The sequence below is a fragment of the Trachemys scripta genome, chromosome 4 (genome assembly GCF_013100865.1).
Source record: "Trachemys scripta elegans isolate TJP31775 chromosome 4, CAS_Tse_1.0, whole genome shotgun sequence".
Classification (NCBI taxonomy): domain Eukaryota; kingdom Metazoa; phylum Chordata; order Testudines; family Emydidae; genus Trachemys; species Trachemys scripta.
Genome location: NC_048301.1, coordinates 64,038,126 through 64,051,267, shown reverse-complemented (window position 1 = coordinate 64,051,267; position 13,142 = coordinate 64,038,126). Strand labels below are relative to the sequence as shown.

The following is a 13,142-nucleotide window of genomic DNA, read 5'->3' as shown; positions in this document are numbered from 1 at the left end:
AGAGGGCATAGCTGTCCGAGTATGTACCTATGATTTCAGACAGGATCATACATGGGCGGCGAGTCCCTCCTGCCACTGTGGCTACACTTCTCTGTTTAGCACACACACTCAATCAGAACTAACGTGGGTATATCTACTGAAGCTGGAGATTACGCCTCCAGCTTCAGTGTAGATATACCCTTAGAGAAACCAGAGAAAGGGTGGGCGAACAAGAGGTGGACACAGGGAGTGAAATCATCTCTATGTCTGTCAGAGTCATCCTGGAAGGAGCTGAGTCCTCTGTAGTGGAGGCAGCCTTGGGACAGACCATTCATCTTCTCTGCAAGGCTGGTTCTTCTCCCTTCCCCAGAATTGAGTGGCAGAAAGATGGGACGCCACTATCATCTGACAGGTAAGTCTAGTCCCATGTTGCAATTCCTGTTCCAACATCACCATCCCCTCTCCCTCCCCCATTACAGTTTGCAGAATCTTTTTTCTAGAACATTCTCAAAAAACAGAATCACTAGGTAAACTGGAAAAGCCTCTCCTCACTGAACCCCACTACTAAGTGATACCAGAAAGGCCTAGGCATAGCAATAACAAATAGGCTGTTAATTGTTCGATGTGGTGCAGCTGAACACTTACATATTATCAGGTAGAAAAGGATTATCACATTGCCAACTTTCAGCAACAACACCCAATTCACAAGTGGTTACACAAGTGAGTTTTGAGTGCAAAGTCCTTTTCAGTGTTGTTGGAAGACGGTAGAATTGCCCAGGAAGTGCATCAATAGCCAACCATGTATACCTTGGAGTGCCTCAATGCTGTCAGATTGCGGCTCATCCCATTTAAAATTTAACCGTTTAGAGAAACCCTTCTTAAATCTCAGCTTTACAGGGTTTTCTGGGAGGTCTCCTGCGGTAGTTTGTTGCCCAGTAGTCACTTTCTATTGTAAAAACTAAGGTGGCAATATTGAACAGTTCCCAGTCTTGTTTTACAGTGAAGCGCCACACACTATGGCTGAAAGGGCAGCTCGGCACTTCAGGGGAGGGGACAATTTAAAACAGTCACTGTCTCTCCCCCCTCCTCTTTGTTTCCCCATCTCAGCTTCCTCTTTTGACCTCTGTCTCCCCTCCTCTCACCCATTCAATAGCCTGGGGAGTTTTGTATTCCAGTGATGAGGATTCAGCCATTCACCACAGGGGGGTCATTGCAGTTGTGACATAAACAGGCCCAATTGGCCCATCAGAATGTGGCTTTGGACAATTGGCATCCACAGCCAGGTTCTCGTACGTAACTGCATGTGTTCCATCTGTAGGCATGCCTACCAGTCTGACAGATCCTTGGTGATAAGCCGTGTCAGAGCTGAGGATGCTGGGATGTACACATGCATAACTTCAAATGGAAAGATGGAGAGCAGACAGATTCAGCTAAGGATCAAAGGTGACTTATCTTCCATTTAAAACCAGAATATTAATTCTTTTCTGTCCCTTTTTAAGAGTCATTGATAACAGGAACAATTAAAGCCAGTTGCAGAGGCAACTTGTAATGGAACTTCGAGTAGACGCAGCTGTGTATTCTGCTTAGGTATGTGCACGTCCAGTGCACTGGCACTGGAGAACATTGCCTAGCAATACTCCTAGGAACTGCACTCGCCCCCTGCTGTTTTAGCCCCTCCTCTCACCATATAAGGGCAGCACCATCCCAACCCCCTCAGTTTCTTTTCATGACCCGTGGCTAGATTTGGAGCTCCATCATCACTTGATAATTGCCTGTTCCGTTCATTCCCTCTGAAGCACCTGGCATTGGCCACTGTTGGAAGACAGGATACTGGGCTAGATGGACCATTGGTCTGACCCAGTATGGCCATTCTTATGTTCTTATGTTGTGTTTTTCACCTTGCACTCTTGGTCTTGGTCTGAGAGACTTTTTCTTGTATGTAGTAGTTAGTAGTACCTTAAGTTAAGTTTAGTAATAATAATTGGAGTAGTTGGCTGCCCTCACCAGGGTTCAAGCATTGTCCATCGTGTGGGAGGGCCATTTTATAGATGATTTTAAAGAATATCAGGACTTCCCGAGGCGTGTGGCCACTACCCTGGGTATCCAGGCAGAATTTCTGCAGGAGAATACGTATAAGCTGCTGGATATTCTCCTGTCATCAGTTCCAGCTCTTCTGAAGCCTGCAAATGCACTCTGTTGCCTCCCACAGTGAAGCATTTGGAGAAGCAGGACTTTATTCCTATGCAGGATTCTGAGGGTTTCCACTCCCTCCTGCCCCCTAACTCTCTGGTGGTAACTGAAGCGAATGACAGTGCATGGTAGGGGAGGTATAAGTCTATCCCTAAGAACAAAGAGTCCAAGAGGATGGACTAATGGGAAGGAAGATTTATCTCCCCACTTCCCTGCAAATGCGCATCGCGGACTAGCAGGCGTTGCTCTCTAAATATGACTTTGTCAATTGGTTGTCCGTGTCTGTGTTCAAGGACAAGTTGCCAGAACCTTCCAGGGAAGAGTTTATGGTACTCATCGTGGAAGGCCGTATAGTGGCCATGACCTTGTTGCAGTCAGCTCTGGATGTGGTAGATGCTATGACCAGAATTATGGCATCAGCTGTGACTACGAGGGCCTCAGGGCTGCAGAATTCAGTTATTGAGCCCGATGTGCAGCAGACCATTGAGGAATTACCATTTGATGGACGGGTTTTGTTTTCAGAAAAAACTGACTGCGCTCTTTTAAAGGCTCCTGAGCTACTTTACATTCTTTGGGAGCTTGTACTCTTGCCATGAAGAGATGCCACTGTAGTGGGCAGCAGCAGCAATACCACCCACAGCATTTTTTCAGACAATCCTTCCTTCGTTTAAGGCAGCAGGGCTATTCCCAGAAGGGTTGTAGAATCCTCTGGTTTTGGGTTTAACCAGATGGTTCCCCTTGCGCTGCACCCCTGCCCCGGCATCCAGCAAGCACCCATTTTGGCTCCTATGTCCAGGACAGCAATCTAGTGGTGTCCTCTTCTTCCCCATCCCTTCTGTTTGGGACAGGCTGGTGCATTTTTACAGTGCTTGGGACTCGATTACTGTAGAGAACTGGGTCCAAAGCACTGTCAGATTGTTATGCCATCCAGTTCTTCCCCATCCATGTTCCCCCTCCCCTCTCACAAGATACTGCTCCTTGAGCAGGTTCAGTATCTAATGGCTCTCTGGGCCATAGAGGAGGTTCCTTTGCAGCATCGGGGGCAGGGCTCTACTCACAGAATTTCCTGGATCCCAAGCCTAAGGGAGGGGTGAGACCAGCCTCGACCTCTGTGACCTCAACAAATACAAAGCTGGCTTATATGCAGAATATCTTGGAGTACATGTTACACCTTCAATCTTAAGGTCTGGCACTTATTTCATTGAGACACCACCTGGCAGCAATTCCGGCATTTCATCCACCCATTGGGAAGTCAGTGTTTTCAAACTCCATGGCAGTGAGATTCTTGAAAGGAGTCCCTCATCTCCATCTGCTGGTTAAAGAGCCAATTCCTTTGTGGGACCTTAATACTGTCTTAGGGTACGTCTATACTTACCCGCTGGTTCGGCAGCAAGCAATCGATCTTCTGGGATCGATTTATCGCGTCTTGTCTAGACGCGATAAATCGATCCCGGAAGTGCTCGCCGTCGACGCCAGTAATCCTGCTCCACAAGAGGAGTAGGCGGAGTCGATGGGGGAGCCTGCCTGCCGCGTGTGGACCCGCGATAAGTACCTTTAAGTTCGAACTAAGATACTTCGACTTCAGCTACGTTATTCACGTAGCTGAAGTTGCGTATCTTAGTTCGAACTGGGGGCTTAGTGTGGACCAGCCCTTTGAGACTTTTATAGGGCCTCCATTCGAATCTCCAAGCCCCACCTCTTAGGAGTACTGCTTGCAAGTCACCTGAGTAGAATGCACAGCTGCATGTGCTCCAAGAAAAGAAAAAAAAAAAAAAAAAGGTTACCTACCTGTAACATTGTTCTTGGAGGTGTGATGCAGATATGTATTGTATGTCCTACCCTTTGTTCCCTCTGCATTGGAGTCTGTACGTCTGATGTTCAGTGCAAAAGAACAGAGGGGGTTGGGACAGTGCTGCCCTTATATGGCCTGAGGATAGGGTATGGCTGCAGGGTGTGTGCCCCACCCCTACAGGTACTACTAGGCAAAATTCTCTGGCTCCAGCGCACTGGGTGTGTGCACACATCTAATTAGAATACATAGCTGTAACATGTCTATAACAATTACAGGTATGTAGCAGTTTTTTTTCTCCACTGCAGTATCTTGCTACCTTCTTTCATGGCAGTGGCCACAACCTGCTGAGAGCTAGCCATAATCCCAGCAATATGTTTCCTCAGCACAGTGACTGCTGAGTGTTAGCCCTGACACCAGCAGTGAGAAATGCTGCAGTGCCAATCATAACTGGAGCAGTGACTTGCCCAATGCCAGTCACAGCTCCAGCTGGACAAGCTGCCTCAGTACATTTTCATCCTGGAGGGCCATCTTCTTTCCCCTAACATTTTATTGGGTGCAGAGAGGGCTCTAAAGGAGGGGAATCCTGCAAGCCTTGGTCTGAAATCACTGTCATGGCTGCCTGTCCTACACCATGTCATGTTATATGCTCTGCTGGGACAGACAACTCCACTGGGAGATGCTGGAGTTTTGCCCAGAATGGGCCTCCTGGATAGTTAATTATTTACTATGCTTTTTTTAAAAAGTGCATTATAAAAAAAAAAAAGACTATTTTAATAAAAGAAGGCTAAGCAGCCTCCTCTGACCTCTCCAGAGTGTGCCCTCATGCCTCTGCAGGGGGATGGGAAATATCTGGCTTCTCTCTGCCATTCTTTTGTGGTAATGGCAAAAGGCTTCTGTACCTAAGAGATACTGCTGCATGCCCATTGATGGAGGAAAGGAAGGAGTCTAATATCCACTGCCTGCATGGTTGTAGCTCCCATTAGTAGGAATCGCAGGCTTACAGCACTCATCAATCAGAGAACAGATGCTTTAACTCTCCCAAGTTCACAGCAATTCTATGCAAGAGGTCACAGTGTATGGATCGTATTATTCATGTATAGCATTTTATTTTGAATAGAGGACCATGGAGCTCCTCTGACAGAGGGTATTAGAGGTCAGCTCCTTCATGGTTTGAATCACCAACACAGAGATCTCACCAGAGGAGTTAATACTGTACAGTCACCTGGTTCCTCTGTACACCAGCCGCTCATGTACAGGTAAGGCCAGCAACCGTCCTCTGGCATGCCCAAGTGACATCCACCTGGTATCCATATGGGGAAGATCAGGGTGAGAGGTGCCTTCTTGCTTTGGGGGGCAATGGGAGGTGGTGGTTAGGCGTGTTGGATGGGTGGAAGTGGAGTTTAGCAAAGGTCCCAGTCACACTACTATGAGAGCGACAAACTGTTTCATTCATAACAACCATGTTCCTAGCTGGGCGATACCTGGTGGCTGGCAGTAGAGAAGGGTTTAAATGACAGAACACTTGGAGCTGTGCTGGCTAACAACTGAATTCATTGCCATAAGAAAAGAAAACAAAACAGGACTATTTTAAACAAGCACAAACTAGACCCATTGAATAAAAAAGCCCAGCACCACAGCTCCAACACAGTCCCACTTGTCTAGAGTCTTGTAAAAACAAACTGTCTTGTGATCCTTCTAGTCCTGCCTAGTTCCCAATGGCTGAGCTGGACATTAGGCAAGAACAGCTGCTTACGCAGTACTTGGATACTTCTGGGTCCTGCTGTAAATAGAGAAGGGGGAAAACTTTTTATTCACCTTACCCACACAATTTTGGTGACTCAGATAAAATGGGACCAGTACGTGAGCTTTCCCTGCTTTCAAGTTTGCAGATCCAAACCCCAGTCACTGAGGTCTGCTAAACCCTATAAAACCCTCAGCCCAACTCTGGCTGCAAGCAGGAGACAGAAGGTGAAGGTGTTAAACTTTTCTGAAGCTCAAGAAGGATTTGGTTTGAATTTTGAGTAAAGGATGGGGTTGGTGTTTTCCCTTTACTCTAGCCTAGTTTGTCCATCCCAATAGAATAAAACAGGGCTGATTTAGTCCCATCTGAAATGATGTTTGGCTGCATCACCTGATCTTTATGCAGACTGAAGAGACAAATATGTTACTGTCACAGGACCCCAGACAGTACAGCAGAGTAGGGCTTGATGCAGACATTTCCTAGGAGATGAGGTTCTATGGCTGGTGCTATGTAGAACTGGTTATAGAGTGTAATAATTATTCCTGTCTGCCTTTAAATCTATGAATGTATTCAGTTGTGTGTGGCGGGCAGGCACTTGAGGGTGAAGCTCGTTTAGTTCCCTGATCAGCAGTGCCTAACATCACTCAGAGTGACCTCTTGAGCTGACTAAAGCCTTATTAAAGCTGACATTTTCTAGGCCGACAGCCAAAGGAATGCTTAGGAGGATGTGTCTGTAGTCTCCCAAGCTTTAATATAGAGACAATCCATTTCAGCAAGTCACACTCAGCCTCAGTTTAACCAGGAGCCAGCTATTTTTTCCAGGGGGGGGGGAGGGGGTTGGGAGCATCAAGATTCTGAGGAGAATGCAGAGGTCCTCATTCCCTCCCCAGGGGGACAAACAAAGCATGTAATACAACAAAGCTGGATTGATTTGCAAATACTGAACTAGGCAGTCACTGTATCTCTCTGCTTGTGGGGGTCTGTATTGCAGATTAATAATGGATAAGAATGATCCTTCGGTGGTGGATGCCAACATTGGGGAGCGAGTCAGACTGCCCTGCGGAGTAGAAGCCTCACCTGCTTTAACCATTGAGTGGCAGAAGGATGGGCAGCCTGTCTCCTCTTCCAGGTGAGTACATGTGGCTGTGTTGTCATCACGGCAGCCCTTGTGCGTGCCAACGCTGGGGCTCCTGGCGGATGATGCATTCTCTACCCGAGAGAATCAAGGCCCTAATGACGGAGGCAGGGCTTGCACTGGTTTATAACGATTATGCCATCCAATCAGGGAATAGAAACAATACCATGTGATTTTAGGTGGCATGGCCCACAGTTTAAACTGTGAACATCATTCTCAAGTGAACAGCTGTGGTGAATAATTCACCAGTGATCCTGAGGCTGAAATTTATTCATTACCACATGTTGTCATTTGATCAACCAAATTAGTAAAAAAACAAACACACAAACAAACACATCACATTCTATGGAGAATTCATAGAGAAAGGGGATAAATTCACCTGGTAAGTACAAGGTATTAGAACATTTAAGGGGAACATCAAGAGTTACTGGGGTCACCTTGTAGTAGCTTTCCCCCAGAGGGTGGATCTGAGCATTCTCTGAAGATCACAGCACTAGGATATATTTTTGTGTAGTGGCTGAGGGATTTGATGGCACAGTTCCCCTTATTGCTAATTGGTGTCGCAGCCCACTTAAATCTTTGTGTTGCTGCTGAATGTTTGCCCAGAGGATGTCAGCAGAAAAGTTGCTTAAGACGTCACCTGCAGAGCTGCTGCTAACACCATGACCGCACTCTCCCTCTCCCTTCCCAAAACTCAGGGGAATTTGTGGCTTTTGTCCCCAGGCACAGGCAGCAGTCAGATGGTGCCCTGGTGATCAGTCGTGTTGGCTCTGAAGATGCTGGCTTCTTCACCTGCATCGCTTCGAACGGCCGTGACCAGGATCAACGGCAGGTCCAGCTTCGGACTCTAGGTATCAAAAGGAAGAAAGGGCCCCACTGTATTTTTAGATTATTAAAAGAAGGGAGTGGGAAAGAGCGTAGAGTGCCCCAGCTGAAGTCATGGATTTGGCCTCTATAGACCCTACCATGTGTTACAGTCATGTCACATTCAGGACTAGGCTAGGAGAAAGGGGTAGTTATGACTGCTTCCCCAATGGCCATAAAGTCCATATGTGACTAGAGTAGCTGTAGCTATGGTGTGTAATGATGCTGCCGCCGAGTTCTGAGAAGAGCTGCTGACTGTAGGTTCACAGCTGTACCCTAGTGGTTCATTGAAAGGATGGTAGTGTGAACAAGATTTCAGCAGGGGTGCAAAAGAGAAATTAAGGGGATTCCCCTTCTCCACCCCGTCCCACAGGCTAGTGCCCAGCCAGAGGACCAAAGCTGGCTGAGGGCTCAGGAGCCTGCCCAAGTGTTGGTTGAGCATTTAGAGGCACAGTGGAAAGACTTTTCTTATGAAGGAATGATCCTACCATCAGTGACAGTATAGAAGGGTCTTCCTGCTATTGATGATCTTCCCCCTGCCCAGGAGAGCTGAGGATCACGGGTCTGCTGCCAAGCCTCACTGTGTCTGAGGGAGAAAATGCCCAGCTCCAGTGCATGGTGGTAGGCAACAATGTGAATGTAAGATGGTCAAGGTGAGCAGTACAACCCTTGGTAACAGTATTTCCTGTCCCTCTTTCCTCCCTGAACGGTGTCATTTATCCCCCACTCTAGGCAGGGTCCAGAACCTACATGAAATATTAACACAGGGCAGCCAACCAGGCTCTCAGAGCCTCCTGCAATATCTCATACCCCTGTGATTAATCCTTCCCCAAAAGCAGGACAGGACAGGAGCATCCTACAACACATCCGGGCTTTGGTGAGCCATGGAAGAAAGCAGATTCTAGAGCTAAGGACCCCTTGCAGAGAAGCTCAGATCCTGGCTAGACTGGAAGATGCTATGATGGATAATAGTGACGTTTACCTCAGCAAAAAGTAGAGGCTGAAGAATTGAGAGAGAGCTTTTGTCAGACCCTTTAACACTTTAAGGTCCAGCAAGTCTCCTAGCTACACTGGAAGGAGCCATTCTGTGCCCCATCTTCCTCCATTCGTGCCCCCTCACCCATGCCAATTACGGGCAGGGAAGAATTAAAGATCAATTAAAACAGGAAAAACATTCCCCCCCACACACATGTTTTTTTCCCCCCTACTTTACAAAGTGTATTTGATAAAATAAATGTTTGTGTATTTTTTCTGTTTAAAAACCAGTATCATTGTGCTGGCGTTCTTGGTGGAGGGCCCAGAGAAGTGACTTGGAAATGATCTTGGTCCTTAATTGAAGGGACAGGGCTGTTGAATCTATCACAAAGATTTTCTTCCATGCGCGTTAGGTATTTGAATTAACAAGAAACACAGGGCTAAAGTCTGAATAAAACTCACCTTTTTCAGTGAATCAGGTTTCATTTAGTTTGTAACTGAGTTCATAACTCTACTATTCTCCACTCCTGTATAGCATATTCCAGGAGAAACAGCTTAGCCAATATCTGACTTTCTACTATAGAAAACGAGCAGAGTCTTTTGGATCTTCTTGACCATTCTTCCACCACCTTTAAGGCCAGCTGCCTGGGTCTCATGGTTAGAAGGGGCCTTGAGGAGAGTATGATAGCGAGCAGCAGGTAGCACAGCTGATCACCGCTGGCCAACCACTCAGTGCCATTTGAGACTGGAGCGAAGCAGAGGTCTTACAGAGCACACTGTTCTCTCCCTCACTTTGGTTGATTCAGGCTTTAAATATACCCATAATTATAGGGCCCCTGGCATGGCAGAAGAAGTGTTTACCTTGATTTGCTATCTTAGCCTTTCAAAAGAAGAGATTAATTTTTCAGGTGAATGTCCCTGTAGTCAGTTCAAGTGCCAAAGGAAGCTTAGGCCCTCAAACTCTTATTATAGTAACTGGCAGAATGGGATTCCCACTACAGGAATGGAGTTCCAATGCGAGCAGATGGTCACCGCATCCACCTGTCACAGGACGGAAGCCTCATTATAAACAATGCTCGTGCCAGTGACGAGGGATCCTACACATGCAATGCCTACAGGGGGAGCAACTCTGTCAGTGCCAGCACCGAGGTGAAAGTGATCAAGAGCAGGCCTGAAGGTGAGCAAGGATCAGTTCTTCCCCAAAACATCACCAGGCCTTGGGTAGTTGCTGTCTAGATTCATTAATTATTTTTTTTACTTTGAAAGAGACTGATTAGAATAGTTTGAGTACATTAGAAAAAGCTATTTGTTCACTTGCCGTTGCAGCCCTCTGATCAGGGTTCTGTGCCAGCCCATCACCCACCTCTCCCTCCCCTAACTGCTCTCACAAAAAGGGGGGGGGGAGCAGCGCACGCAGCAGGACTGTGGGTTCTGTTCCAAACTCTGCCACCAGTTTTCTATGTAAGGCTGAACTCGCATTAGTTCCCCCAGCTGTGAAATAAGGATGATTAATTTCAGGAGGGAACTGGGGGGCTTAAATCATTAATGCCAAAATGTTCAACTTAGGCAACCAGAAGTTGGCTCCTAAATCCATATTCAGGCACCTATAAATGACATGCCTGATTTTCAGGAGGTGCTGAGCACCCACAACTCCCTGTGCATCTGGTGGGAGCTGCAGGTGCTCAGCAAACCAAGGCACATACTTTAGTATCTAACTTAAGATTTCAAGAGCCCACCTGAACAGTTTTGGAAGGTATCAAAGACTTGTTTACACACTCAGCATGGGGAAGGCAGGAACATGCTCTTTTCTAGGTACTTATGGTGTTTAAAGAAAAATAAAATCCTGACTCTAGGTCCTGGCAGATCAACTGAGCTTTGACTAATTATGCATTTAGAAATATAAATGTGTTTGTCAGAAATTATGCTATTAATGTGAGGCACTAAATAGGCACTCATGCTCTCGTTCTCTCCTTCTCCTCCTGCCATTTGTTTTGCTGCAGCTGTGGACCTGACCAGCGAGTGTGTTGACCAGCCACACCTTGCCAACTGTGATCTGATCTTACAGGCCCAGCTCTGCACTAATGAGTATTACTCCAGCTTCTGCTGTGCCAGCTGTTCTCAGTACCAACCCCAGGACAACCCTGTTCGCCACCAGGGATGAGAATCAGCTCTAACCCAGCTCCCAAGAGAAGGCAGCCTAGGAGGATTACTGGACAGGAACAGGGACTTTGTCCTTTTTACTCCCAAAACAATCTAGGAGCTCAGGTGGGCTGTTTTGCCAATATATGAATGCTACTCAGTGTAATTGTTCAGAGGCAGCAGAAGCTCCACTGTCCCAAACACATCACAGCCCCTTGTTTTTACACACGCTTTGCTGTAACAGCACCTGCCTTCATTCACAGAAGAAATGCTAAGAACCAAAGAATCGTGTTAGGCTTCTCTAAAGTAACAGGCAGTGTGAAAGAGAGGGGGAGAGAGACTTCATGCAAGCAAGAGAAAGCTTTCCTAAAAACAAAATCTGCGAGCCACTTGGAGAAAGACAACCACCATCCAGCTAATGCCCTGAACAGTGAGGCTGCATAGGCAGGGTGGTGGAATGTTTCTTTCTAAAAGCCTGTGGGCACCGAAGGGGGACAGAACATATTGCATGTAAACATGGTGTTCCAATCCCATGACAGCCTCCAATGTTTCTCTAAGGCTATTTATTTCATCCTAACACACTTTACAAACAGAACTCTAGGTACAGGTCATTTCAGTCTCCACTGAAATAGGGCCAGTTTTGGGAAGAAACATATTACTTAACTGCTCACAGCAACAGGGGCATTTCAGGTGGGCCAAGTCCCTGTGCTTTAACCATCCCTGCACTTAGAAAAGCAGGGTCCTGGTTTTTATAATTCATCCAACACCACAGCACCATGCTGGGGCTTAGTGCAAAGACTACTTTCTGCCAACTCACTCACCAGTGCTTTAGAGCTCTGTCCTGCTTAACTGCCAAGAGACTACATGTCCTTTAGGACTCCACCTTCTCAGAGCTGTGGAGGAAGTCATTCCATCAGTGTGGTCCTACAGGTAAGGAATGCTACATACAGTGTAAATAAAACAGAAGCATTCATCATTCTGTGACCAACAAAGGGTGACACCATCAAATGTATACACAGGACTGTGAAAGAAAACTCTGAGGTGCCTTGCTCAAGCCAAGACAGGATAAGATCCCAAAACAGAATTATTGCCTCCTATGTTAGTGTATTATGTTTAAAGCTTCCTCTAGAGAGTTGCTGGCTTGTTCCAATGTGCCTGCTGTAACTTCAGTGAGTTGGTCAGCTACACCACTACACCGTATATTCCAGCATGTGTAGAGGCCCAACCTACTCAGTGTTACTCAACCTTTGGTATTTCCTCTTTGATTCTATGCTAGGCCCTGAGGCACTGCTATTCCCTCCCATCCAGCTGTCTATACTCTGTGCTGCAGAGACCATTTTATGAGCATAAAACTGGATTTTGGTCAGTTCAATTGTCTATGTGGGTTGTAGCGAATGTGTGCTGTGTACATGCTGAGGTCTAAACTAGTCAATTAGCCTAATAATCCATAAGTTGCTAGGAAAGAGTCTATTTTCTACTCTTTAACAAGGTTGAGCAAAATTTGACTGTAGTGTATCTATCACCTTTTCTCCTCCCATGCAGGGTACTAAGCAAAATTAGCCTCCTTTCCTGTAACAGGACTTTCTTTGCTCCTGTATAAGGCAGCATTGAAGTCTGCGTTTTCTTCCTAGCCTTGTTCTGTGACGTTAGGCAAATCCCAACTCTTTTCTGCCTCAGTTTCTCCATTAGTGACATAGGGATACCACCTGCCCCACAGGAATGCTAAGCACTTTAATTCACTCAACTCTGTAAAGCACATTGCTGGTTTGCAGTCAACAAGAAAGCATGTGAAGAAATATAAATTAGTGAAATTCAGTTCCTAAAGCTCTCAATATTAGGATTCCTCTCTGATGGCTGTGCATGTGCTCTACAGGGCACCAGCAGCAGGAGGAGAATAGCACTAGAGGCTAGCCCTGCCCTGTCTGATTTACCATTGCAATGCCCTGAAGCAAACATATAAAGAAAAGTGAATGAAACAGTTATAGTGATAGAACTTGATCACCACCCTTCCCCTAGGCTCAGTTGAGGAGGATTTACCAGTGTAACAATTTCTATCATCTAGTGTTTAAAACATGTTAGCAAGAGTCAACCTTTGGTTAAGTTACACAATTTTGTAGCACTCATGTAAGTGGTCAGCTCCTGCAGCACAGGATTGGTGATAAGTTCCACTTGAAGTAAAGGCCTTTTTTCTGGTTAAAGCAGCTGATGTCACTGCATCTAGTTTTGATGAAGTGGAGTCAGTTACATACTTTCTCTTCACTGTATAAAGATGGATGATGGTCAGTTTCAGTATAGATATTTGGAAGCAGCTGTCCAGATTTGATTTT

At 46.3% G+C, this 13,142-nt stretch overlaps 1 protein-coding gene and 1 long non-coding RNA gene across 5 annotated transcripts in view; one reads left to right on the top strand and one right to left on the bottom strand.

Moving 5' to 3' along the window:
• The window catches only part of PAPLN (papilin, proteoglycan like sulfated glycoprotein), a 65,221-nt gene extending 52,079 nt beyond the window's left edge, over window positions 1-13,142 (top strand). For all 4 annotated transcript variants that reach the window (XM_034769238.1, XM_034769239.1, XM_034769237.1 and 1 more), the window contains 8 exons: window positions 254-391; window positions 1,298-1,422; window positions 5,079-5,217; window positions 6,694-6,831; window positions 7,561-7,688; window positions 8,246-8,354; window positions 9,678-9,853; window positions 10,677-13,142. In XM_034769238.1, coding sequence (XP_034625129.1) covers window positions 254-391; window positions 1,298-1,422; window positions 5,079-5,217; window positions 6,694-6,831; window positions 7,561-7,688; window positions 8,246-8,354; window positions 9,678-9,853; window positions 10,677-10,837 — 1,114 coding nt within the window. In that variant the 3' untranslated portion in view covers window positions 10,838-13,142. The remainder of the gene's footprint in view (window positions 1-253; window positions 392-1,297; window positions 1,423-5,078; window positions 5,218-6,693; window positions 6,832-7,560; window positions 7,689-8,245; window positions 8,355-9,677; window positions 9,854-10,676) is intronic.
• On the bottom strand, window positions 6,801-11,736 carry LOC117876813. Its single transcript, XR_004645553.1, has 3 exons — window positions 11,637-11,736; window positions 7,478-7,684; window positions 6,801-6,932 (listed from the first exon to the last, which is right to left on the bottom strand). It is a non-coding gene; the product is annotated as an uncharacterized LOC117876813 (long non-coding RNA).